The sequence below is a fragment of the Heterocephalus glaber genome, unplaced genomic scaffold, assembly GCF_053883595.1.
Source record: "Heterocephalus glaber isolate CG9 unplaced genomic scaffold, H.glaber_assembly_v1.0 deba00000071, whole genome shotgun sequence".
NCBI lineage: Eukaryota > Metazoa > Chordata > Mammalia > Rodentia > Bathyergidae > Heterocephalus > Heterocephalus glaber.
In genome coordinates, this window is record NW_028258137.1 from 3,531,428 (window position 1) to 3,555,534 (window position 24,107).

Consider the following 24,107-nt stretch of genomic DNA (forward strand, 5'->3'; position numbering starts at 1 on the left):
TCCCTCAGCAACGAGGAAGCACAGCGCACAGCCGGTCCTGACCGGAGTTTATTTGGTGCCTGTGCCCGGTGGTGGCAGTCTGCCAGGTGTGGCCCTGGCTACATGGACTCTACTGCTGTCCATGGGCCCGGCCCGGGCTGAGCTGGGGCACTACAGGGTCGCGGCTCCTACCAGGCAGAGGAATGGCAGCAGGGAGGGAGGAGTGGGCTGTCAGGGTGCCCTGCTGAGCCTCAGCCCTGTGGGGTGTGGGCCCAGGAAGCCACCCTGTCGCCACTGCTGTGGCCTCAGCAGGACACTGCTCTGCCCACTCAGGAGGGGAGGCTGGGCAGGGTCCTCCTTCACATCCGGCAGCAGGGAAAGCCCATTCCTCTTTAGAAGTATATTGAAAAGACAGCTCGTGTACCAAAGTGTCTAGAAAAGAGGGGCATCCTTTACAAGAGGAGGGGCCAAGGTAGCAGGCTCTTCCTCAGGGCTGGGGTGGTGGTCAGTCTCGGCCCACGGTGCACCAGGCAGCTGGAGGGGGAGAGAGATCGGGGGGACTTTCTGGGGAGGCCGGACCCTTCCCTGTATTGTCAGTGCAGGTAGGGGTGGCCGTTGCCCAGGAAGGCACAGTGGCATGGCTCCCTGGCACTGCCCGTCGGATCCATCTGCTTCCCCACCCTCTGTGCGGCACAAACACAACGGCCATGGTACACAGCCCTGCGTCTGGTGCTGATGGGGCCGGAGCGGGGGAGGGCACCGCCAGAGTCACAAGCAGAGCCAGGCTTTGGAGCCTGCTGTGGTCACCCAGGTGGCCACGGAGGGGTCTTGGGGGGCTGCTATGCGGGGTGAGTGTTCTGGTCTCTCTCCTTGGCCCTGAGCCGTGCTGTGGCTATCTTCCCTCTGCACAGCCAGCCTTGGCGGCCAGAGCTCACAGGGGGACCTTGACTCTGGCGTGAGGAGCGAACCCATCTCTAGAGCTGCCTGAGTCTGCCCTTCTCCCAGACAGCGAGGCCCCCATCCCCTTGCTGCTCCCAGCCCTCTACCTGGCACGGAGATGTGGGACAGGACCTCGGGCTGGCTCAGCGTGTCCACCTTCACGTGCCGGAAAGCCTTGCACACGGAGCTCTGCAGGTGCCTGTAACCGGGGCAAGGTCACGCAGAGGGCGAGGAACGAGTGGGCAGGGGCCGCGCTGGGCCCAGGAGGCTGCCTGCCGGGTCTGAGCCCTCGCCGCATCCCAGCAGGGAGGGACTCTGGCCCCTAGGAGCTGTGACCGCTGTCTGCTGGGGGCGGGCAGTATGGTGGGACGACACCGGTGTAGAGGACCCTGGAGCCCCGAGAGTGAGCAGAGCGCGCACAGGTACTTCTGGACTCCGTCCCTACGGTCACCCGCCCACCCCGCCCACTGGGGGCCGTGGCGTGCGTGCGCGTGTCAGGGAGGCCAGGAGCCACCCACATCTGTGTCTGCTGCCACCTGGCGATCCGGAAACCTCAGGGCTGCTGCTGGTGAGTCCCGGCCCCATCCAGGCAGGGCAGCCAGTGCCCTGGCTGTGGTCTGAGCAAGGACAGCCCGACAGACGGAGGCCCCCACAGCCCCCCTCCCCGCTGTGTGTGGGAGTTGGTCGGTGGTAGGGCCCAGGACTGAGCAGCGGGTCACAGCCGAGTTGTGCGTCCTGGGCACTGCACCATGCCTTCAACTGAGGCCCTTGTGCAGGAGGGCGCCAGGGGAGACACGGGGAGTACCTGAAGGGCTTCCCAGAGGGCACGAGGTCTGGACTCCAGAGAGCTGAGGGGCAGAGGGGACTTGGAACGCATGGTGTGGTTTTCACACGCTCATGTGTGGCAGGTGGCCGAGCCTGAGTGGGCCGGCCCTGCTGAAACCTGCTCCTGGAGCCCCAGGGCCCGAGCTGGGGTGAAGGGCAGAGGCTGGCTTGCTCGTCTGGGGGAGACACGGCTGAACCTGGAGTGGGGCTGGGCAGCAGCATCCTACCATCTTGTGTATAAAGATCCTCTGGGCAAGGAGCGAGGCGCACCCACCTCTTCCACTCCTCCTCCGTCTCCCAGAACTCATAGACGACAAAGGTGCAGCCATCAGCCAGCCTCACTGCGGCGATGCTGCAGGGAGAAGAGGGGCTGGGGCTCGCAGTAGGGGTCTAGGGCGGCCTGCACCAGGCAGCTCCCACAGGATGCTGAGGCTGCTGGGCTCCCAGCACCTGGTCTGGCCTTGTCCCACGGGTCCCGGCTCCACCTCCTCTCACACCCCGGGCAGCAGTGCACCCTGAGCCCTCTGTCGGGGTGAGTGCCCAGCCGCGGCAGTCCAGGCAGCTCCAGGCTGGGCCTCACAGGCCAGTGCAGGGAAACGAGGCCTCCAACTGCATGCAGCATCGTGGGCTGTGCTGGGCACGTGCTCCCTGTAGGTGACGGAGAGCCTGTGCCCTGTGCTGGCGCCACTCTGGCCCCCACCCCAGCGCCAGCACCAGCCCCAGGTCGTCAGCAGCTCTTGGGGTCATCTAAGGTTGGTCACAGCGGCGGGATGCAGCCATCATAGTAACAGTGCTCGCTTGGCTGACGCTCTAAAGCCCCCTGGTGAGGACAGATGGCTGTCGTAGACATGAGTTGCAGGGAGGACACACATGCATCACTCAACACACAGGCATGGGACCTTCCTCTGTGCGTCCTGCAGCTGCACAGTGCCACCAGGCGGTCCCATCCTAGCAGCGGGGCGCACAGAATCACCAGGGAAAGGAGGAAGGCAAAACAAAAAACCCCAGGGACACAAGGGGGCCAAGAGCTCAGAGAAGGTGGCAGCTGTGGCAGTGTGGCTCACCCTTCTCACAATGGGTGGCTTGGAGCACCAGCTGCAGCAGTGGGGTGTGGCTCAGTGGTAGAGAGCTTGCCTGGTACGCACAGGCCCCAGGTCCAATCCCTAGCGCCACACAACCAAGAGCCATCTGCACGCTGCTGGGCCACGTGCTGTCCTCAGTCGGCTGTGCCGCCTGCCTGTCTCCCTCACAGGCCACATCCTCTTCAGACTGCTGTGCCTCTGCCCCACCTCCTGCCAACTCACTGGGCAACCATGCGGCTCCTCCTGGGTCTCCTCTCAGGGGACGCTGGTGCACCCCAGCCCATCCTCATGCAGCAGAGCAAGGAGAACCTGGCTCCTCACAGTGTGACCTGGCCCTGGTGCTTGGCAGGACAGGTCCTGTTGTCACCTCGGTGCTCCTGTCCTCCATCGGGCCACACCAGTGCTTTCTCGCTCCCAAACACGCCTAAGCTGCCGCCTTGAGCTCAATACCTCTACTCACAGCAGCACCCCGAGCCCCTGGGCACCAGCTCTGTCTCCCTTTTCCTGCCCATAATAAACATTCTGCTGAGACAGCCTTGTGCCTGCCTGTTTGCCAGCAGCGGTCCCAGGACTAGAGGGCAAATGAACATGTGCAAAGGGGAAACAGGCCGGAGGGCTGCTGTCCCTACTGACCCTTGGAAGAGGCCTCCGTGGGAGGCCTGCTCCCCATCCCCGTGACTCTGCACGGACCACGTGATGAGGGGCAGGGTGGTGGCTGCTATGTGTCCTTCCTCATTTACTCCGGGTGCCATATGCCAGGCCCAGTGCTTTGTGACAGTGGGAACAGCAGCCACCATGGGTGGGGCTGAGGGCAGCCTTCACACTTGCTGCATTTTACTCCTAACCCTGATGAAGCCCAGCTCCCCTGTCACATCTTCCCTGCGTCAGAACTTGAGCTTGCCCGGTCCAGCCCGGCCCCTCCCCTGCAGTGCAGCTCACTCACTGGAAGCAGGGCCCTGCTCCGGCGGTGCCCCGAAGGTACTGGCGCAGGGAGCCCAGGAACTCGCCCAGCTGCTCGGGGCACACGGCCATCTCCTGCCGGACCAGCTGCAGGTGCTGCAGAGCAGAACGCGGGGTCGTGGGCACTGGGCCTGGCTGCCCCCACCGCAGGCCTCGCCCCCCAGTCCGAGTCAGGACAGCTGGGGCAGAGTTACAGCCGTGCCTCTCACCCACGCTGCACCCTCACCCGAGAGCTGGCTGAGCGGGACCAGACCTGCAGCAGCCAGGCGTGCACGGCCGCCCCCAGCCCGACAGGATTCGAGGAGGCTGGGAGGCCAGGGTGCTGGGCCCTGCAATCTACACCGGTGCTGCTCAAGGCTGATTTGTCTGGGTCAAAGCCCTGGGCACAAAGCGCTGGGGCTGCACTGCCCTCGGGGTCCCAGCGGGAGGGGGACGGGAGCCACACAGACACTGCGTCCCTGCTCCGGCAGGGAGAAAGTGGTGTTCAGACAAAGGGCCTCACCATGGCGGTGCCTTCGTCGTCGTCGGAGAGGCGCTGCTGCAGGTCAAACCAGAGGGTCTGAAAGAGCAGAGCAGGGAGCCCTGCCTGAGACAGGGCCACCTCCACCAGGGGGCCCTCCAGGACCCCACAACACTGGAGGACTCGGGCAGCCCAGGGTTGCAGCCTTTGCCTCTCGGACCAGGGCTGCACCCATAGGGCTGCCTCAGAGGGAACCCACCCTAGGGAGCAGCAGCAAAGCTCCTGTGCCTTTGCCCCTTGGGGCACAGAGGTGGCACTCAGGAGGCTGCACATGCCTTGCTGTGGGGGGTGGCGGTGACCACTGGGAAGCTCCAGGCTAGGGCACTCGGGGTTTTGGTGGGGGCTGGGTGATACTGGGGCTTGAACCCAGGGGCTTTGAAATGGGCTACATCCCCAGCCCTTTAGTGAGGCAGGCGGGATTTGAACTTGCATCTTCATGCCTCAGCCTAAGTGTGCACCATCGCACCCCTCTTGACGCGGGAGTTTTGCCACAACTGCTGATCAGAGCCCTGAGGTTTCTCACTCCCCACACACTGCCAGGCTTGGCCTCTGACTCCCCATGGAGCTACGGGCGTGACAGGGGTGCCCTGTACTGGGGCCCTCCCAGGCCCTGACGCAGAGGGTTACAAATGCACCTTAGTCTTCTGCCTCCTGAAGCAGGAGCAGCGCCACTTTGAGCTCTGTCACCGCACCTGGTGCCTAGTACGGGCCCAGCTCTCAGCCTTGCTCGAGACACCGCTTTACAGCGGACAGCTCTGGGCTTGGAGCTCACGAAAGCAGGTTAAGGGCCAGGGCCTAGTTCGCACTGACCCTCTCTCCTCCTGCACGTAAATCACCACTCTCCTTCCTTTAACTTGGGCATCCAACAGCCACAGGCTCTGTCCCTGCCCATCCGCAGGGCGACAGGCTGGATTCACTTGGAGCACACAGACACGTGTGCAAGGTATATCTGTTGTCAAGGGAAACAGCGGCAGGTGGCCTGGTGTGACCCATACAGTCCGCACCTGTGACTCAGGGTCACTCAAGGGCCCCTGCACAGCCTTTCTGAGTGGCTTTGTGAATTATAGTCAGAGAGGCGGCCCCGGAGGGAACTTTCTACGCAGTGAAGGCATACCCAGCAGGGACATTTCTTTACAACCATGCACATGGCTTCTAGAGGACTGGGGTAGCAACTGGCTTCTCAGAGGATTGGGGGGACCGGGTGGCACCCAAATCTGCCACGGCAGCCAGCACACTTCCATCCAGTGCCGGCTGGGCCAGGAGGTGGCTCAGGTTGGCCTTTAGGGGATGGGCCAGGAGCCAGGCCCTGATTGGCCGATGCTCGAGTCCAGAGGCAATCGGAAACCAGGAGGGGGGCCCTGCCCGGTCTCCAGGACGCCCAGGTGCTCTATGGTAACCAGCCAGCATGGTTGTTAGGGCGACCAGGGCACTAAAAATAAGCTTCAAAGAGCTTCCCTCCAGAGGCCCCTGCTGAGTTGTTATGACAACCGGGCGGCAGGGTCCCAGGAGCTGCTCCCACCAAGGCAGCCGGCTGGGGGTGGGGCTCCCACCCTGGCCTCAGCCCTGCAGCCTCCCCCCTTTGACTCCCTGCCATCAGACCCTGCCTCTGTCGCCAGACCCTGGCCTCTGCCCCCGTGAATCGCTCAGAACCAACCCTCACATCCATCAAAGTACTAGTGCCCTCTGCAAAAGATGAAAAAGATGAGCAAATACAGAGAAGAGGAAATGTTATTTCGATCCTAGGCTGCGATACCTGTACGTGCTTTACGTAGGTACACAGGGATGGTATGTGCTTATGCGCATGAATTCTGGTAACAGAACGTCTAATAATAACTGCTAACGCTGCTAATATTAAATGCTAACTAGGACAGAAGGTTCTGTGGAAGGCATTAAGACGTCATCTGACTTAATCCCAACACCACCCCTGAGAGGGGTACTACTGGCCTGATCTGTCATCAGAGGTGGAGTCTGAGGCTGAGAGAGGGTGAGTCACTAGTCCATGGCCACACAGCCCGAAGCTCAAATGCCAACAGCCTGACACTCAATCCCACCCATCCATCCGTAAGCCTAATGCAAACTGTTTTCCTTCTTGCTCCAGACGGTCACACATACTGAGTCACAAACCCTTCCCTGAGAACACGGCTCTGTAAAGGCTGTTCTGTGTGCTGTCCTCTGTGGACCCACCGCCGTGTGTGCCACAGATTTCCTCCACTGGCCATGCCTGGTCACCCCGGGGCTCCCTCCCCAGGATGCTGTTTCTTGGCCCTGCCTGCTCGGGCCACCCTGCCACGTGGAAGTGACGTCCCCTTGCAGCAGGGTCTCAGGGGCTGACCACTCTCTGCTCCTGTAGCTGCTGTCCGTCCTGCTGTGCACCCCCATGCCTCCCCGAGGCTCCCTGACCCGCCCAAGCCAAGGGTCCTAGGGTGTGCGTGCGGGGGAGGAAGAAGACACGGAGGTGGGCAGGGGCAGTGCAGCTCACCTTGCTCTCCAGCCTTCTGATCAGCTCTGCCAGCCGGCTGATCTGGGCCTCCAGACTCTCCTCCTTCATGTCTCCGGGGACTGGGACAGAGAACCAGGCACCCTGATGTCAGGCAGGGCTGGGACTGGGTGCCGCAGGGCATGCAGTCCCCTGGCCCAGTGCCATCTGAGCACCCGCAGAGCTCCTCAGGACCCCCAGGCAGTGCCCCCACCCCGGGGCACTGCTCACTCTCACCAGACGGAAGGCTCTTCCCTTGTTCCACAGCCATGAGCTTGGGCCCGGGGGCACAGGGAAGGGTGGAGCTTCCATACCAGCTCTGCATGGTGCTGTGGTTGGGTTTACCGTGATTCTGCCTGTAGTGAGCGGAGAGAAACACAGTCAGCAAGGGCAGCGGCAGGGCCAGGACCACTCTCAGCAGTGTCCACAGGGCTTTTTCAAGCCTCAGCTCTCGGCTGAGCCATGCCCAGAACCTACCCTGGAGAGCCCAAACCCTGCAACCCCTGCAATGGGGGAGACATGGCCTCCATCTGACAGGGGAGGAAACAGCCCAAGGAGCCCAAGGAGCAGGTGGCATGGCCCAGGCCACGCACTGGCTCGGGTAGAGCTGGGGCAGGAACTCCATGGCATCCTCGGGGTCAGCCCGGGCCCTGTGCCCCGGGATGCAGTTCCAGGGCTGAGCCAGGTACCCATGCACCCCAACAGTGCACAGGCTCCCTGAGCACATGCTGAACCCAGGCATGGAGACACCAAGCCTCCTCCTTCCCTGCCTCACTAGAAGCCCATGTGGCATTCGGTGCCCTCTGGTGTGGGAAACTTGGGTTTGCACCAGCAACACCCCTGCCAAAAGAGCCCTGTGAGACTGAGTGGGGTTAACAGGACAAGCCCCTCTCCTGTCCCTGTGCGTAGTGACAGCTGGGCAGAGTGAGTCGGAGAGGCTCCCACTCTGCTCACCAAGCACCATGCCTGGCACATGGCAGGAACAGACACCCCCAGGGAATGACCGAATGGACCCTCACTGCAGAGGGCACTGGAAAACCCACCGAAGGCATCAACGGGCGTGACACAGCCCTGGCACCGCTGCCCTAGTATGTTCTGGGATTTACCTCCTGCAAACCTCGAAAGCCTGGTGAGGCTCTCTCCTGTGTGAAGGGGGCGAGCTTGGGCCCCGAGGGAGGCGAAATCTGCAGCATCTTTGAGGCACCCAACATGGCTTCTTTACAGGCCAACAGCGAACTGTGTCCTGCAGACCATGAAGGGTGGAGTAGGAGGCCCCGGGGGCGGGGGGCAGAGTTTGAACCAGCGGCTTGTGCCTGAACACAGTGGCCTAGACACAGGGGGGCCGGAGGGTACCCAAAACTTGGGGTCTGGGGCAGTGTGAGGTGGCGCTGTGCGTGGAGCAGCACTCCCATTGTGACACGCCATCCCTCCAAAGTGTGCCCAAGTCAGGCCCCACCCAGGGGCTGGCAGCTGTGACTCTAATGTGACAGAGCTGGCATGGTGCAGGAAGGAGGGCCACAACAGGACAGGAAGCGCAAGCTTTGGATCACAACAGTAACCAAACAGAAAAAGAAAATCTTAGTGTCAGCTCCCAGCGCACCGGCTCTTAACTCTGGGGGCTCCCAGGTTCACAGGACTGAGTACGGATGCAGGCCCTCCCCGGGTCGGCCACCCGGCAGCCAGTGTCTGGATGTGAAATGTGCCAGTTGGCTGTCCCTGGCAACTGGGCCCAGGCACTCAAACGCTGTGAGAACGGGGTCACCGAGGGGCCTCCACAGTCCCATCTGCTCGGGACCAGCTCCTCTCCGCCCAGACACCTCAAACTCGGTGCACAGCCAGCAGCATCCCGGGTCACGCTGGGCCTCTCTGCTCAGCCACCCAGGGCTGTGTGCAGAGAAACTTCAGGCCAGAGCGTCCAGCCCCTGTGCGAGACCCCCGGTGCTCGCCTGGGCCAGGCACCCAGGCAGAAACGAGACTCTGCACGCTGGGTAACCTGTGAGCAGTCACCTGCCCTGTGCCTCTGTCAGGGCCCCCGGGAAAGTCTCAACAGGATCCTGCCCATCTTCCATGCCCTTCAGCCTTCTGTCCCTGTATAGCAAAGAGGGCACAGGTGGTGGGGCTGGGTGGGCACCAGGTGAGAATTGGCTCTGATCCCTACGGCTACTGTGTGACGCTTGCTGTCCTGTTAGTGTGGCATCCAGCATTTCTGAAACTCACTTCTAGTTTTAAAAAGTGGGCCAGACAGTGGAACTGTTCTGTGTAACCTGTGAGTGGTACAGGGACAGGGCAAATGGACCAGAGCCCCGGAAACGGCGCCTTAGCAGTGTGTGGGAGCTGCTGTACACACGCACACCAGGCCCAGCTCCTCAGTCTGCACTGTGGCTGAGGCGCTCTGTGCATCACCGCTCCCGTATCATAGCTAAGGGTGGAGGCAGAGGGCCATGCGGCGCTCTGGCCCAGGTGACGGCTCCCAGGAGAGCCCACGGCCCGCTGACACACCGGATCTGGCTGGTCTGCTCCTCGATGGCCTCCACCGCACTCTCCACGGAGCTGAGCAGCGACTGGATCTGACTGGCCGTCTCCTTCAGGAGGAAGCGGGTGACGAACTGGTCCACGTTGCTCCCACCCTCGTATACCTGTGGAGGGAAGGGCAAGGCACTGAGGGGAAAGGGGTCCGAGGGGACACACGCAGCAGGGGGCCTGGGGCTGGGGGCTGGGATCTGCCTCCTGCGTCTTCGAGGCTTCAGACCATCCAGAACAGGGCCACGAACTCAGACCGGGAGGTGAACCCCGGGCTTGCCACACACCAGCTCGGCCTCTCGGGGCACGCCAGGCAGTCCTCCAGTGTGCATGCTCTCCCTTCGTCCTCGCAGTGAGAACAGGGCTGCTGCAGGTCTACCTCACAGAGCTGTAGTGAGGACCCAAGGGCAACAAGTATATTGGATGCTAGCACCGTGCCAGCCATGGAGCAAGTGCTCAGTAAACAGCAGCTGCTACGACAGACACTGGTGACGGTGCTGGTGGTGCTGGTGCCAGCAGTGATTGGTGGTAGCTTTTTTGTCTTTGTTTTTTGGGGGTTTTGGGTCTTTTTTTTGTTTCCTTGCCTTTGTTTTGTTGGAAGAATGGAGATAAAGCATTAGGGAAGCAGTCACAACCTCTGTTCTTTCCTTTCTCCTACACAGAGAATTCTTTGGGCTCCTGGGTCTTCATGTTGGCACTCAAAGAAATGATAGAAAAGAAACAAATGCAGCTGAGCAGGTAAACCAGGCTCCCAAAGAAAGTGCCTGAGGCTCAGGAGGGAGACGCAGCACACACCACGGGGAGGGGGCTCTGGGAAAACACTCGAAGGGGCTTTCCAGCAAGCGCTGCTCTGTGGTGTAAGATGGAATTTCTCCCTTTGTCACAAGCCTCCAGCACTGATGTTTCTCGGCTGAGATTCTTTGGCTGCAAAAGGCTTTATAGCCGATGAGAGCAGACTCTGGCTATTCCAGGCCACTCAAGGAATGAGACGCAGATGAGAAGGGCACAGCCACGATGTGGTGGGGCAAGGGGGAGATCCCGGTCTCAGACCCGGCACTATTCCCCGGTCTCCTTCACCGAGACCCTGCCTCTCTGAGCCATCCACCCCCGCACCTTGGAATCCTGCCCAGTCCCTGGCAGAGACAGGGAAAACAAGGCTCTCAAGGAGAGCAAATTAAACCATCCATCACTCTGACTGGGAATTAATTAGCAGTAACTGCAAAATGGGAAACACGACCAGGAGACAGGAATGAGGGAGGCAGGAGCAGGGCCTGAGGGAGGTACACAGGGGGCATCCTGTGCCGCTGCCCAGCCAGGGTCACCAGAAGCCACTTCGATGGGCATGGGATCCTGGCTGAAAGTGGCAGCCTGATGGATCGCAGTGATTGATTTTCCTTCAGGGTCGACAGCTGAAACCACACATGGCCCAGTGATCAATGGAGCCACAGGGAAAAGCGAGCTGGGTGTTCAAGAGCAGCCAGCGGGTGCAGAGGATGTAGGCAGGGATCAGGAGGGGTGGCTGGTTTGACAAGTTCTGAGGAAGACAAGTTATTTTCAAAGGTGTAGAGATGAAGTTTTAACACGCGTCCTCTCTGCCCCAGTCGGTGGCTTGGCCTAGAGCCCTGCTCTGCAGATTCCAGAGGGAAGGAGCAGATCTACCAATTCTGCATCCAGCAGACAAGTTACTGTTTGCAGGATGATAGGGAGAGACTCAGAAATCTGCAGCGTTTCTAACGTTTACCAGGTAAGCATGTGTTCTGCAAAGAATGCTGAAGAATCTCTCCTAGATACCTCAAAGAACTGGGACTGGAAATCCCATTTGACCCCGCTATTCCTCTGCTGGGGATCTTCCCCAAAGAATTAAAAGAATCATACCACAGTGATATATGTGCACCCATGTTCACAGCAGCGCAGTTTGTGATAGCTAAAACTTGGAAACAGCCCAAATGCCCATCAACTGGAGACTGGATAAAGAAAATGTGGATTTTTATAAAATGGAGTACTACTCAGCCATAAAAAATGAGGAATTAGAGACATTTATAGCTAAGTGGATGCACATTGAGGCAATACTCTTAAGTGAGTAGGACACAGATGTGTAAATACTGAATAGTTTCTCTGGTGTGAGAAACTAAAAGTGTAAATAAGGACTAAATGTATCATAGGTCATGTGAAATAGGAAGAAAAGGGGCAAAGGGGAAGGAAGTGGGAGGGCTAGGGGAAAGGATAGAAGGGAATGGGATTAATATGAGAAAATGGAAAAATAGGAACAAAATTTTTGTAAATAAGGAGGGCTGGAGGGGTTGAAGGGAGGGCTGGGCAAGGGTGAAAAACAAGAACCAAGAGAGACTATGTAAAGGTGCAAATTTCCAATGATGAATGTCATTATACTGTATACCTAAAATGAACCAATGATTAGAACGAATAATCGATAATGTAAAATAGGAAGAAAAGGTCCAAAGGGGTGGGGGTAGTGGGAGGGGCAGGGGAAAGGAAAGAAGGGAAAGGAAAAGATGATGAGAAATGGAAAACATGGAAATAAAGTCTTTGTAAATAGGGAAGGGTGGAGGGTGTGAAGGGAGGGCTAGGAATGGGGAAAAAATAAGAACCAAGATGCATTATGTAAAGGTACAATTCCCAATGAGAAATGTAATTGTGCTGTATACCTACAATGCACCAATGAAAGAATTTAATACAAAAAAAAAGAATCTCTCCTAAACCATCTAAATTGCAATTGCAGAGGGAAAATCCTTGAATAGGAAAGTTGTGACTGTAAGTACTCAAATTACACACAAAGGTTGCAGAGGTCCAGAAATAAAAAACATTCACTGCTAACGGTTTGATTTCTATGACACTGGGTTGTCAATACACTACGGGAAAAATAAGCCCAATCTCAAGCACTCCTTTATTCCCAAATGGAACAGAAAGTGTCATTAGCTAAGTATAAAAATAAGATTATGAATATTCAGTTTTTTAAAGGTCACTCATAAAATGAAAATGATAACTTTTACCCTTTAAGTCACAAGCCACTTGACAGCAGTGACCATCAAATGGAACGCAAACGATGTGAAGAAAGAAAATGGGAAAATGTCAAATTAGATCAGCAGTCAGAGCAGATAGAAATTCCTAAGAAAGAAAGAGGCTGGGTCTCCAAGTAGAGGTAGCTCCTGAGCTGGCGAGACACGAGTGGCCGGGTCCCCTCTGCCAGAGCAGCACACAGGTTCCCAAAGGGAAGCACGTGCCAGGGATCTGTGAGCAAGTCTGGTCGGACGAACGGGATTGTACGGATCACTACTGAGCTAGAACTGAGAAGAGCAAGTGCTGCCCGAGGCAAGAAGGGGAGAAGAGGAGGATGTGAGGTGCGCCGTCTAGCAAGCGTGTGCCGCTTCTATATCTTCACGGTCCAGGGGGGGACACTGCTGCTGGACGCTGACGGATCCAGCTATTATCAAAGCAGTTTTGCTGGATGTCAAGAACCTTAAACTGTTCAGATTCTTCCCAATTCTGATACTCTATTCTTAAGAAACAGGGCAAAATGTGAAATGTGTAGGATACTAGTTACAGTCTTGGTCATAACAGCAAAAATGTGGCAATAGCTCAACATGCCCAACAAATGAGGGGAAATTAGTAAATTCAGATAGGAGTATTTAAAACGATGCTTTTCAACAGTGTTGGTAACAAGGGGAAATCGTTTACATGTTAGGTTACAAAAAGAAGAAAATAAACTTTGGTAACAGAATATTAAAATATTAAAGGCAGGGCAGGGGATGTAGCTCAGTGGGGCCACCACCTTCCTCGCAAGCACAAGGTCCCAACTTGGATCCCCGGTACAAAAAACCAAAAAATTAAAGGCAGTAAATGAAAATCTCCATGGAAGTTAAGGATCCTAGAATTTTTTTTTTTTTAAGAATCCTAGAACTAAAAGTGATTTGCAACTTTTCTTTACGCTTCTCCCCAATTCCTAAATCTCACATATTGAATATCCATCATTTACGTAATAAAAATATAACGAAAGTATACATATTGAACAATGTGGCCAAAATACAAGAAAAAAACATGAGAAACACAAAGATTAGATGACAGAACAATTTAGTGTGAGAAACTAGCTTGCCATTGTCCTATAGGACAGACAGGTTAGACAGTAGCAGGACACAAAGGGTATCACCAGAAAAAACTGTAAACACCTTTGAAATGGGAAAAATGAGGCCAGGGTTTCTCATCTAGCACCCTTCTCTAGATTATCTAAGTCTTTCTTTACTTGGGAGCTATTTTTAAAAGTCTGTAAGATATAGAAAATCTGTAACAATGCAGTAATGCTCAATCACAGAAATGCCCGCCACTTTGGTGAAACTCAACTCACCGTTCCTTCTGTTTTTTTGGGTTTTGGTACCGGGGATCGAACTTGAGTCCTTACGCTTGCGAGGCAGGCGGCGGAACCACTGAGCTAAATCCCCAGCCCAACTGTTCCTTCTGTATAGTGATCAGTTTGGTATTTACTCATAAATTCATTTCCAAATTCGTAGCTGCCTTTACACACATAAATTCACACGTGTGCCTCCTCAGAATTCTCCTGAGCCAGCTGTAACATCTCACTGGTTCAGAACCCTTGCCATGTACATTTCAGTATTTGTAGAAGAGTCACTCTTTTACCTCTATATGTATATATTTTAAAAACTGCCATCCAGCTGTATGTGGTGGTGCATACCTGTAATTTCAGTACTCCAGGAGGCTGAGGCAGGAGGACGCCAAGTTCAAGCTCAGCCTGGGCAAAGCAGCAATTTAGCAAGATGCTATCTCAAAATAAAAATGGGCTAGCGCTATAGCTCAGTGCAAAGACACTGGGTTCAAAATCCCAGTATCAGCAAAATAATAGTAATATATACAACCCCTCCACAACACCTGTCTTAACAGCATGTATTTCATAACAAAGGATAATTATTTTCAAATTTTATATTCTGCAAGCACTGTATCTTCCCTGGAATTCATGGGAGAGTTATAAAAACAAATGAAATCTTAACGCCATGACGATACCTCAGTACATTGTAAGACAGGGAAGAAAGCTTACTGGTCTCTTCGTTTTATAACAACACTAGGAAATGAGAAGCAAGTGAGGATACAGCAGACTATCCTGAGAGCAAAAACACCAGTTAAACCTCTGAAAATTTCATTCGAGGGTAAATTTTTAAAATTTCAAAGTTTTTTATCCGAAGGAAGACCAACTTGCAGCATTCTTCTTCACATATGGAAAAGAGCAGCCACAACAAAACAAGGCAGGGGGATGACATCAAGGGGCAGGAACAGCGCAGCAACTGGAGAAAGGACCCCACAACTTCAAGGAAAGTGTCAGGGCTGGTTGTCAAAAACAGCCGATTAGAACAGGCAAAACTCTGTCAAAAATAGGAGTTTAAAACGTAGGAAATTTGGGCCCGGGATTTAGCTCAGTGGTTTCGCCGCCTGCTGTACAAGTACAAGGACCCGAGTTCGATCCCTGGTACCAAAACAGAACAAAACAAAACAAACAACAACAACAACAACAAAATATTGGAAATCTGCCAGGGCTGGTGACATGCACCTATAATTCCAGCACTCAGGAGGCTGAGGCAGGAGGACTGCCACAAGTTTGAGGCCAGCCTGGACTGCATAGACCCTGTCTCAAAAAAAAAGGTAGGAAATGGGATCAAATTTAAAATAAGACCTTGGCTGTCATCACATTTTATTTCCCATTAGTGCCTCTTTTGTGTCAAACTGTTTTAGATTTTTAAAAATAATCCTAAGATTCTCTCATATATAATGGATCAAAAAACCAAAGGTGTTTAGGATAATTATTCAGAACTACACCAAAATGGACACAGAAAGTAAAAAAAAGAACTAAACCTACGGTTGACCTTAAAATACCTATTAAAAGTCATTCCCTGGCCTGCTTGACACCTTGACCAATTCCGTTTCTGAAAAGAAAAGTGATTCTCTGACAAGGAAGCCGAATCACACCCAGCGAACATTCAAACCATCATCCTGTCTCTTTCCCCAGGAGAGACATGACGCATTGAGTGAGTGACAAGGACGGTTCGAGCTGATAAAAGAATAATGTTCCCCTGAGACTTTACCACAGGCGGCCACGGCCTGTTCAATATGAGAATCTAAAAATAGAACCCACCCCATCAAGAGCTTCAGCAAAATCATCTGATCATTTATAAAAACCGAAAAGGCATTTGAAAAAAATGCACTACCTCCTCCTGAGACAAAATTTTAACAAAGAGAAGGCAAAAATATTTCTGTAACAGGCTGGAAAGAGTCTAAAATAAGTGCTGGTATTAGGACTGTAACAAGTGCAGAAATGCCAGGGGGTGGAGCATCTGGGAGCAGAAACACAACAGCGACCCCCAAGTGGCATCATCGGGGAAACGGGGCCCAGTTAGAGACACACAGAGAAGCCGGCCTGGTAACAATGGACCAGTGTCACCCCTGAGTCATAAGAGCATAGCCGTCAACTAAAGTCAGACACACAGAAGCATTTAAAATATAACCAGTGAGCTGCCTTTCTGCAAACAAGGCCGGCCAGGAAATTATGCAACACACAGAGACGCTGGTCACCTCCACGAAGGGCTCTGGCACCACCCCCCACACCCAGTGCTGTCTCTCAGGCCCTGGGCCGCACCTGGGGACACCTGAGACCCCCTCCCAGGAAGAGCCAGGTCCTGTTCCCGGATGTTGCTGGCCAGAGGCACCGGCAACGTGGACAGGGCTCCTGGCCCACAGCCACCATGCAGGACTTTGGGACAGCAAAGGGCACATGGACAGGAAGTCGCTTTAAAATGGCAAAGCTCGACCTCCTGTGACTCGGGGACAGGGACGGCAGCAGGGGCTCGGGATTTGGCCCTGATGTTCAGACGTGCGGTCAGGGCGAGTCTCCGATCCACACAGATGCGGACTGGGTGGTGAGGGAAGAATGTATGCAGTTGGTCTTAAACTATTCCTGGGCACAACCAGGAACCGAATGATAAAAGCAAGCTGTGCCACGCAGTGCGCCCACAAGGTGGCCCAAGCAAGGCCCAGGGCTGGTGCTTGTCCTCACAGACCCAGGCACCCAGAGGCAAGGAGGCCCAGGAAAATCTGGAAGCAAACCACAGCTCTGGCCCTGGCCCTCGGGGCGCCCCCGGCCCCACTGACCTTCTTGGTGTAGCCCATGGCCTTCAGGACAGAGTGGTTCAAGGTCTCCAGGGAGCCCAAGACATCTTCATAGTCCCCCATGTGGTCCACAAAGTAATCTGGGGGAGGGGAAGCAAAGGCTGGGGTCGCAGGGATCCTGCCCCTCCCACCAATGCCGCTTGTGCCCACTTCCGGCCCCACCCCGCCCACCCTGTGCCCCATCATGGCCGCTGCATGGCCAGGCACCTACCACACAGCTCCTTGGTGTCCACGTGGCTGCAGAGAGAGGCGTCAGAGTGGTGGACCCATCACTGCGAGTCCCCTTACAGGAGAGGGGGCAGCAGGGCCTGCTGCCCACTGCCCCCCAGTTCTGTTGGAGTCTGCAGACCACACCAGGGGTAGATGGGGCCAGGAAGGGAGGGGCCTGGACAGCGGGGCCAGGACCGAGATGGGCCCTCGGGGATCTCAGCTGCCCACTGTGCCACCCCGGCCTCGGCAGGTCCCGCAGGTGGCAACCCTGGGATTCTGCCGGGACTGGCAAGGTGCAGAGCTCTCCGGCTGGTGTGAATCTCTGGCCCAGGCCACCAGGGACCTAGGTCCCTTGCAAACTGGCTCGGTGGCAGCTCCTACTCTAGGCCATGTCTAGTTTTCTCGGGACCCTCAAATTATCCAGTCTGCCCCAGGCCGCTCCCAGCTCTAGTCCTCATCCTGAGTGGGCCCCCATCCCTGAGGGCTGGAGCGAGGAGCGAGGGGCGAGGGGCGAGGGGCGAGGGGCGAGGGGCGAGGAGCTCGGCCACCTCTGGTATAAGGGGCCCCAAGGAAAGGGCAAGGTGGAGTCGGGCTTGGGTTACAGCTTGATTTAAAATGGGCCTGCGGGGGGCGGGGGGCGGGGGGGGGGCCTCAATGCCACAGCTAAGGCTGGGACCAGAGAAAGCACAAGGCCCCAAGTCAGGGTTGAGGTCTAAAGGGGAGGGAGCCAGCAGGACAGTCACTGCCAACCGGCACTGTGCAAAGCTGAGGGTGCCCCCTTGCCTGGCCACGCTGCCAGGACAGACACATCCGAAGTGCCGCCCTGTCCACTCCCTGTGTACCCGGCAGGGAGGCCAGACTGATGGGACTCTGGAGGAGCCAGCTGGGGTGCGGCTCAGGCCTCTTGCCTGAGGGGTCCTCTCCTCCGAAGGGACCAGAAGCGGAGGGCCCACCCTGCGCATCAGACCCACTTGGTGTTGTCGGAGTCGATGGTGTGGAAGAGGTCCTCCAGCTCCTTCTCATTGAGGACGCCATCTGCGAAGAAGAGCTGGAATTCCTCCAGGGACAGCTTCCCGTCATCTGCAGGGCACAGGGAAAGCAGCTGGTGTCTGCAGATAAGCACCCCCTACCCAGGCAGCTCTGATTTGATCGGCAGATAAGCTCCAGCTGGTGCAACCCCTGCGCAGCTGATCCCAGCCTCACGGACAAACCGTTTCGTTTCATTATCTCTTGCAGTACTGGGGACTGGACCCTGGGTCTTCACACTCAGCTACAGCCCCAACCCATTCTATTTTGGGACAGTCTTGCTAAATCACTAAGTTTAGTCACCCAGACTAGACTCAGACTTGGACCCTCCTGCCTCAGTCTCAAAGAGTACTGGGATTATACTTGCACACCACCACACCCAGGCTGTACCCCATTTTAGATCTCTCCTGCCTATCAGCTCATTCCCAAGTTAACCATTCCACTGACTCATTCATCCAGGTATTTCACGAACAGGTGACTCCCCAAGCCAACAGGTACTACCAGAGCTCACGGGCTGGCGCCTGCTGCAGACCAAACATCTGACAGGCATTCCACACGTGCAGAGTGCCTGCTCCCTGCCAGGGATGCTCGCCTTCACTCTGAGAGCCCCCAGGGCGCCCTGTTTAAAGCAGGCAGGCTTCAGTAACTGGCCCAACGTCACACCACGGGTAAGACGGACTCCAGCCCGCAAGCAAGGGACCACCGCATGCTACGCTCCAGAGGGGCTTTTGGGGAATCACCCCCACCCGGCCTGAGTCCTGCTCTGGGACAGGAGACCCCTCCGTGCTGGGCCCAGCGCTGTCTGGCACCAGGCAGCTCAAGGTCACAGGTGACGCAGGAGCCACCACCCTGAGCTCCTGACAGGCCAGCTCGAGGGTCTCCGCCTGCCCTCAGCGTCACACGCTCCCCTCCAGGGCTCCTTCCACACCACTGCTGGTCTGCACACACCCACGGCGTCACAGGTAGCACCGTCACTCCATTTCACCGAGGGGAAACAGAGTCACAGAGCAGGGAGGGGACAAACCAGTTCCCAAGGTTGCAGCGTGAACTCTGACCCTCCAGTCGCTGGGGCAGGACCTTGTGGCAAGGCCTCCATCTCCCAGCATGCAGTGGGCGCTGGCACACTCCCCTCCCTCCGTAGTGAGGCTCAGTCGGGGTGGTCTCACATGGGGGCTGGCAGCCAAGCCTGGGCTCAGCAGGGGTGTGCTGTGGCCGCTCCACCATGCCTGGCCCCGGCACAGCAAGGACTCCCGGCAGGCCCCAGGCCCCTCCACCTCCTCCTGTCTGCCCTGGCACCTGGGTCCCCTCTCAGGAGAACAGGCAGACAGAGGCCTGAGGCCCCAGAGCACAAAGCCCTCTCAGCTGACATTTACCCTGCACGCCAGCCACGGGGCTAATGGACCCCCCAGAGCTAATGAGGGATAAACATCTCTGTCCAGGCCTGAGTCCAATTATCGGAGCCAAGTGGGCGGCACCTCTGCCTCCGCCCAGATCCCAGGCAGGGCCTTTCCAGGTGTTTCTGCTAACGAGCCTGCGCAGCTGATTCGGTGACCTTTCAAATGCTGAGAGCCTGGCAGCCATGGCATCCCCCGGGGTGTGCTGGGTGGCCCCTGCCCCTCTGCCAGCTGCCATACCCCTTTCTGGGGTCCACACCGGCTGCCAGGCAAGGCCCTCGCTCTAGTTTCCTCTGGCCCAGTGCCTACCTCAGCCGAGCCCATCTGTCACGAGAGCCCATGACGGCCAGCCTGTTCCTTGTTCCTTTAATCTCCAAGGCCTCTGCCCTCCAAGACTCAGGCTGGGGTGGGCCGAGCCCGCTGGAGCCCTCCTGTGGGTGCTTCATGGGTGTGTCTGCAGCCGTGCCGGCACCTACATGCACACCTGTTCTCAAACCTACTCACACACTACTGTGACTGTCCACTCACTACCAACCCACACCATGTTTTTAATCTCGATGACCGCTCAGCATCTGCTGCCACTGCTGGCCACCGGAAGGTGACCACCTGCCTGCTGCTGGCCTGGCTTTGTCACCTGGGAGAAGCAGAGTGGCTATGCCAGGAGAAGGGCCACTCCCACCTTGGTGTGTACAGGTACTCCAGGAGGAGCCAGACTGCAGACAGCTGCACCCCTCCGAGGGCCCTCACCCCCCGCCTGGCACTTGGGAGCTCCTCTCTGCACATAGCCCAGACACAGGTGCTGACGCTAACAGTTACAGATCGGAAATGGAGGCCCCTAGCATGGCGACTTGCTTGAGAGCACAGCATAAGGGGCTTGGTTGGGGTGTGAACCCAGGCAGTGGGGCTCCAGGTGGACTCAGCACGGTCCCTGTGGGGGCCAGAGGAAGGGGCCTATCTCACCTCCCATAGGCCCAGGGCCCCCCAGATGCCTGCTGGTAGCAGCATGTCAGGCCCACATTAACCTTGGTGATGACCGCCCACAGACACGAGGAGGAGCAGGCCCAGCCTCCGTGGGGGCCGCGGGAATGAAATGGGGGTGCCCGCAGCTGCGCTCAGAGGGTGGGAGGCAGCCTGGCAGGGCTGGGGGCAGCCAGAGAGGTGCCACCCACACACCGCTGCAGAAGTCAGAGGCACAGGCGGCAGGGTGCAGAGGCGCTACAGTCAGCCAAGGAGATGACAGCTGACAGACACTGCAGCCACGCCCAGAATCAGTCACTCAGGGATGCGCCTCGAGACGGGACAATGCCAAATTCCTCATCCCAAAGATCCCGCCATTGTGCCACACTGACTCACTGCTGGTGGCCCTTCAGCCCAGGACCGGGAGGCGTGCCAGACACCCCAGGGACAGGGACAGGGTCAGGGAGGGGCCCCGCGCTGATTCCAGCATAGATGTGTACCTGCCCCCTCCCACCCAACAGGAACCCCTGGAGATGGGCAGGGCAGTCAGCTGAGCAGGTGCTAACACCCCAGTCTGAGGAACTGTGCTTTGGCTGAAGTCCTCAGGGATGCACTGAACCCAGTAATAACTGTGTTGAGCATGGTGTGACGCTCTTTCATCCCTCCCTTGTGAGGTGCAAACCAGCCTTTCTGGGGGTTGCAGTTCTCCCAAAGACCAAAGGACTAGAGGTGCCACGAATTCCGGGGCCACTGCCATATACGCTGCTCACTGCTTGGAGGACTGAGGGACAGGGGACACTGCGGGGTCTGTAAGGCAGCCTCAGCTGGCCAGGACAGGGCTGCAGCAGATCCCCCGCGGAGGCGTTGGCTAGGTCAGGAAGGGCCTCGAGTGAGGCTGGGCTTCCTAAGGGTGCCCTCTGGGTCCCAGCTTGTACCCCTAACCGGTCCATAACGGCGGAAGTACTCAGGTGATCGCTGCCAGCTCGCTCCTGACGTCCTCCAGGCAGTCCTGCTAAGCAGGGGCGGTTAAGATGGGGAACCTGAGGAACAGGGCCTTCTGTCTTCCGTCTTGTCCATGTCACCTTCCCCAACCCCTTGTCCCTGAAGCCTTAGGACAGACAGGGTGCAGTACCCACGCAGAGGAGTCCGAGAGGTAACTCACCGTTTTTGTCTGCACGTCGGAAAATCTGCAGAGAAAAAGCCAGGCCTGAGCAGGAGGGGCAGGCGCCCCCCAGCGGCTTCTGCCCGCACTGAGCCCCTCACCGCCTCCCCAGGAGCAGGTCGGGGCTGGGAAGGCTGCACTAGCTTCTGGAGACCCTAGTTGGGCCGTGGGGAGGGAGCCTGGGCGGGGCCCCAGCTGCTCCTCGGAAGCAGCCGCCCCCGCTCCCTCTGCACTGCTTGCCTACCCACGCCGTGGCAGACGCACGCTCGCTGCACTCACACACCCACACAACCCTGCAGAGCCCACAGGCTCCTGATGGTCACACTCGGGGGGCAGCGTCCCCTGGGATACACGGAGAACCCCTTTACCCTCAGGGGTCTCCAAGGGGCTGCCTCCATCTGAAAGAGGCCTCCCGGGGCTTGGCAAACCTCGGGTAAGGCAGGCCGAGGGCAACACTTCCCAGCCGGTGGCAGGAGCCTTGTGCCCAGGCTAAGCCAGTGGTCCCTCCCTTGGGGCTCCTGACACTTCCCTTGGGCCGCACCCAGGCTGAGCCCCAGCCAGGGCATCAGTGCAGTTAAAGCTCCCGTTACAGCAGATGTCCAAGCACGGGCTGAGGTGTCCGGCCACGGGCACGTACTTCTGGGAGTCCGTGGCACACGCAGCATGTCGGCCTACCCTGGACCCACTGAGTCAGGACCTACGTCTTAGCCTGATCTCCGGTGGCAGATTCACCCCCATCATGGGTCTGAAGAGGACCCCAGGGCCTAGGGTAGCCCAAGCTCAATAGAACCGGTTTATTACAGATGGGAGGCTCAGCGACTTGCCCAAGTTTCCCAGTGGTTCCTGGATACCCGGGAGGTGTCCCAGGACCAGGGAGCTCCGAAGGACCCCCTGCCCACCTCCCTGCCAGCCTGAGGCAAAGGCAGGTGCCCTCCTGCCCTGCACCCTCCACGCAAGGAATGGGCATCTGCCGCTTTTACAGGCCCTGGGCTGTCAGAGAAGCAAGGCTTGGGGAGGACGGGCCAGCAGCGTCTCCTCCTCTCGGCGGGCGCCCAAGTTGCCTCAACATCAGCCTAGGCACCCACATGGCTGCTCCTGACTGGGAAGGTTCTTGAGGCTGGGAATCCAGCCCAGGTGTCCCCTGGCCACAGCCCCACACCCCGCTTCACAGATGGGGAAACGGGGTTTCCAGGCCCGGGGAGTCTCAGCCAGAGGGAGGTGGCAAGAGAAGCTGGGCAGGCTGAGCTTCCGCTTCTGCCCAGGCCAGTGTCCTGGGAGGGCGCATCTCTGAGTCCTGCGGGGTGTGTGCGTGCCTGCGCGTGCCTAAGGCACTAGAGGCCCCTCCCCACGCCATCCAGCCCACCTATGGGTTCCTGATTGAGAAGGGAACAGAGAGAGGAGCCCCTCTCCTGCAGGCATGGGGGGGTACACAGAAACCCACAACCCAACACAGGCTGGGGGACCCCCAGGGTCCGGTCTGCGGCCGGACCCCAAGTTTCCTCCCCGGCTCAGCCTCTAGGAGTCTCCCATCCCCCAGCTGCCCCACCCCCACGTGGGAGAGGTGGGCTTCCCCGGGGTGGGCGGCTGGGGACAGGGTGGGGAGTTAGAGGGGGGAGGGAAGAGCCTGGGGTCCACGAACAGAAAGTGGGTGGTGGGGAAGGGAACGGCAGGTGGGCGGGGGCTTCACAGCCCAGCGCGGTCCTGGGGGAACTGGTGGGGAGAGGAGTCGGGAAGCCAAGAGGCGGGGCGGAGTGGCCACTTCCAAAGTGGGGTGCAGAGGGCCTCGGGATGGGAGCGGGGCTGGGGGCTGGGGAGGGGCTCGGCAAAGTCTCGCTAGGGCTGGAATCCGGATGGAGAAGAGGGGCTGGAGGCGGCTCCCGTCCCGCAAAGACCAGCGGGATCTCGATAGGACAAAAACGGGGGGCGGTGGCCGGGTGTGGGGGCTCAAGGTCCGGGCTCCGGGAGAGGAGACGGGGCGGGGAAGGGGGCGCCCGAGACCCGGGCGGAGGTCGCGCCGCACGGAGGGGCTGAGCCGGGGTTCCGGGCGCGGCGGCGCGGGCCGCGTACTCACGTCCAGGATGACGGCGGTGCCCCCGCGCAGCGCGGCGCGGCCGGGGCCGGGGTCCGAGGCGGGGGTCGGCGGTGCGGGCGGCGGCCGGGGCTCGCCCATCCTGGCGCCCACCCAGCGCAGCAGCCCGCCCAGCGCGCGGCCCTGCGGCGGCGCCTCCCGCAGCAGCCTGTGCGCGCCGGCCCTGCACAGGCGCGCCGCCCGCTCGCACATCGCGCCCGCCGCCGCCCGCACCGCCGACCCCCGCCCGCCGCCCCCGCACGACCCTCCCGGCGCCGCCCGCCGCCGCCCCGCCTCCCGCGCCGGCCGACACCAGGGGACGACGGCCGGCGCGGGGGACGCGGCGGGGGGGGGGGCCGGACCCCAGCACGCGCCCGGCGCCCCAGCCCCGCCCGCCCCGCCCCGCCCCGCCCCGCCCCGAGGCGCTGCCCGTGGGCGCTGCGGCGGGGTCTGGGGGTCCGTCCCCCGGAAGTGCCCGCAGACCCCGGCGCAGCCCCTCGCCCCCGTGCCGCCGCCGCAGGATCTGGCGAGCCCCGAGCGCCCTCTGCCGGCCGAGTCCAGGGCTCGGCGCCCGCGCCCCAGCCGCCCAGCCGCTATCTCCTCCGCGCCCCAGAAGCCCTGCCGGTCCGGCCAAAGGATCTGAAAGCGAGCCCACTGGGTTCAGGTGACAGTGACAGGCAAAGGAGACCTAGTCTTAGGGCCTCTTGGGGCGGGACCCCGGGGTGAGTCCGCATCTAAATTCAGAACTCAAGCTGATGTGCTCCGGCCACCGCAGGAGGGCTGTCCCCGGCAGCCGCGGAGGCTGTG

General features: G+C 58.5%; 1 protein-coding gene across 5 annotated transcripts; it reads right to left on the bottom strand.

The window, feature by feature from the left end:
* Positions 1 to 30: 30 nt before the first annotated feature.
* On the bottom strand, positions 31 to 23,513 carry Necab2 (N-terminal EF-hand calcium binding protein 2). Of its 5 annotated transcripts, XM_021256653.2 has the most exons (14): positions 21,233 to 21,392; positions 21,006 to 21,110; positions 18,221 to 18,338; positions 17,665 to 17,773; positions 16,695 to 16,720; positions 16,466 to 16,563; positions 9,281 to 9,417; positions 7,019 to 7,137; positions 6,785 to 6,864; positions 4,288 to 4,344; positions 3,769 to 3,881; positions 2,018 to 2,095; positions 1,026 to 1,117; positions 31 to 513 (listed from the first exon to the last, which is right to left on the bottom strand). In XM_021256653.2, exons 2-14 carry the CDS (start codon positions 21,018 to 21,020, stop codon positions 485 to 487), a joined length of 1,071 nt encoding a protein of 356 aa, XP_021112312.1. In that variant the 5' UTR covers positions 21,021 to 21,110; positions 21,233 to 21,392; the 3' UTR covers positions 31 to 484. The 5 variants fall into 5 exon arrangements, with proteins under 5 accessions (XP_021112312.1, XP_087058661.1, XP_021112314.1 ...); XM_087202535.1 differs by lacking the exons at positions 18,221 to 18,338; positions 21,006 to 21,110 and adding an exon at positions 23,304 to 23,513 and having other exon boundaries at positions 21,233 to 21,257; XM_021256655.2 differs by lacking the exons at positions 18,221 to 18,338; positions 21,006 to 21,110; positions 21,233 to 21,392 and adding an exon at positions 18,886 to 19,406.
* Positions 23,514 to 24,107: the final 594 nt, after the last annotated feature.

Excerpts from the sequence above, each read along its gene's own strand:
- Necab2 (XM_087202535.1), bottom strand. The coding sequence starts at position 23,513 with ATGTGCGAGCGGGCGGCGCGCCTGTGCAGGGCCGGCGCGCACAGGCTG. Across the intron at positions 6,865-7,018 it reads AGGGAAGAGCCTTCCGTCTG|TCCCCGGAGACATGAAGGAG; the intron begins GTGAGAGTGAGC and ends TCTCTGTCCCAG. Across the intron at positions 1,118-2,017 it reads ACGGAGGAGGAGTGGAAGAG|GCACCTGCAGAGCTCCGTGT; the intron begins GTGGGTGCGCCT and ends CCCCGGTTACAG.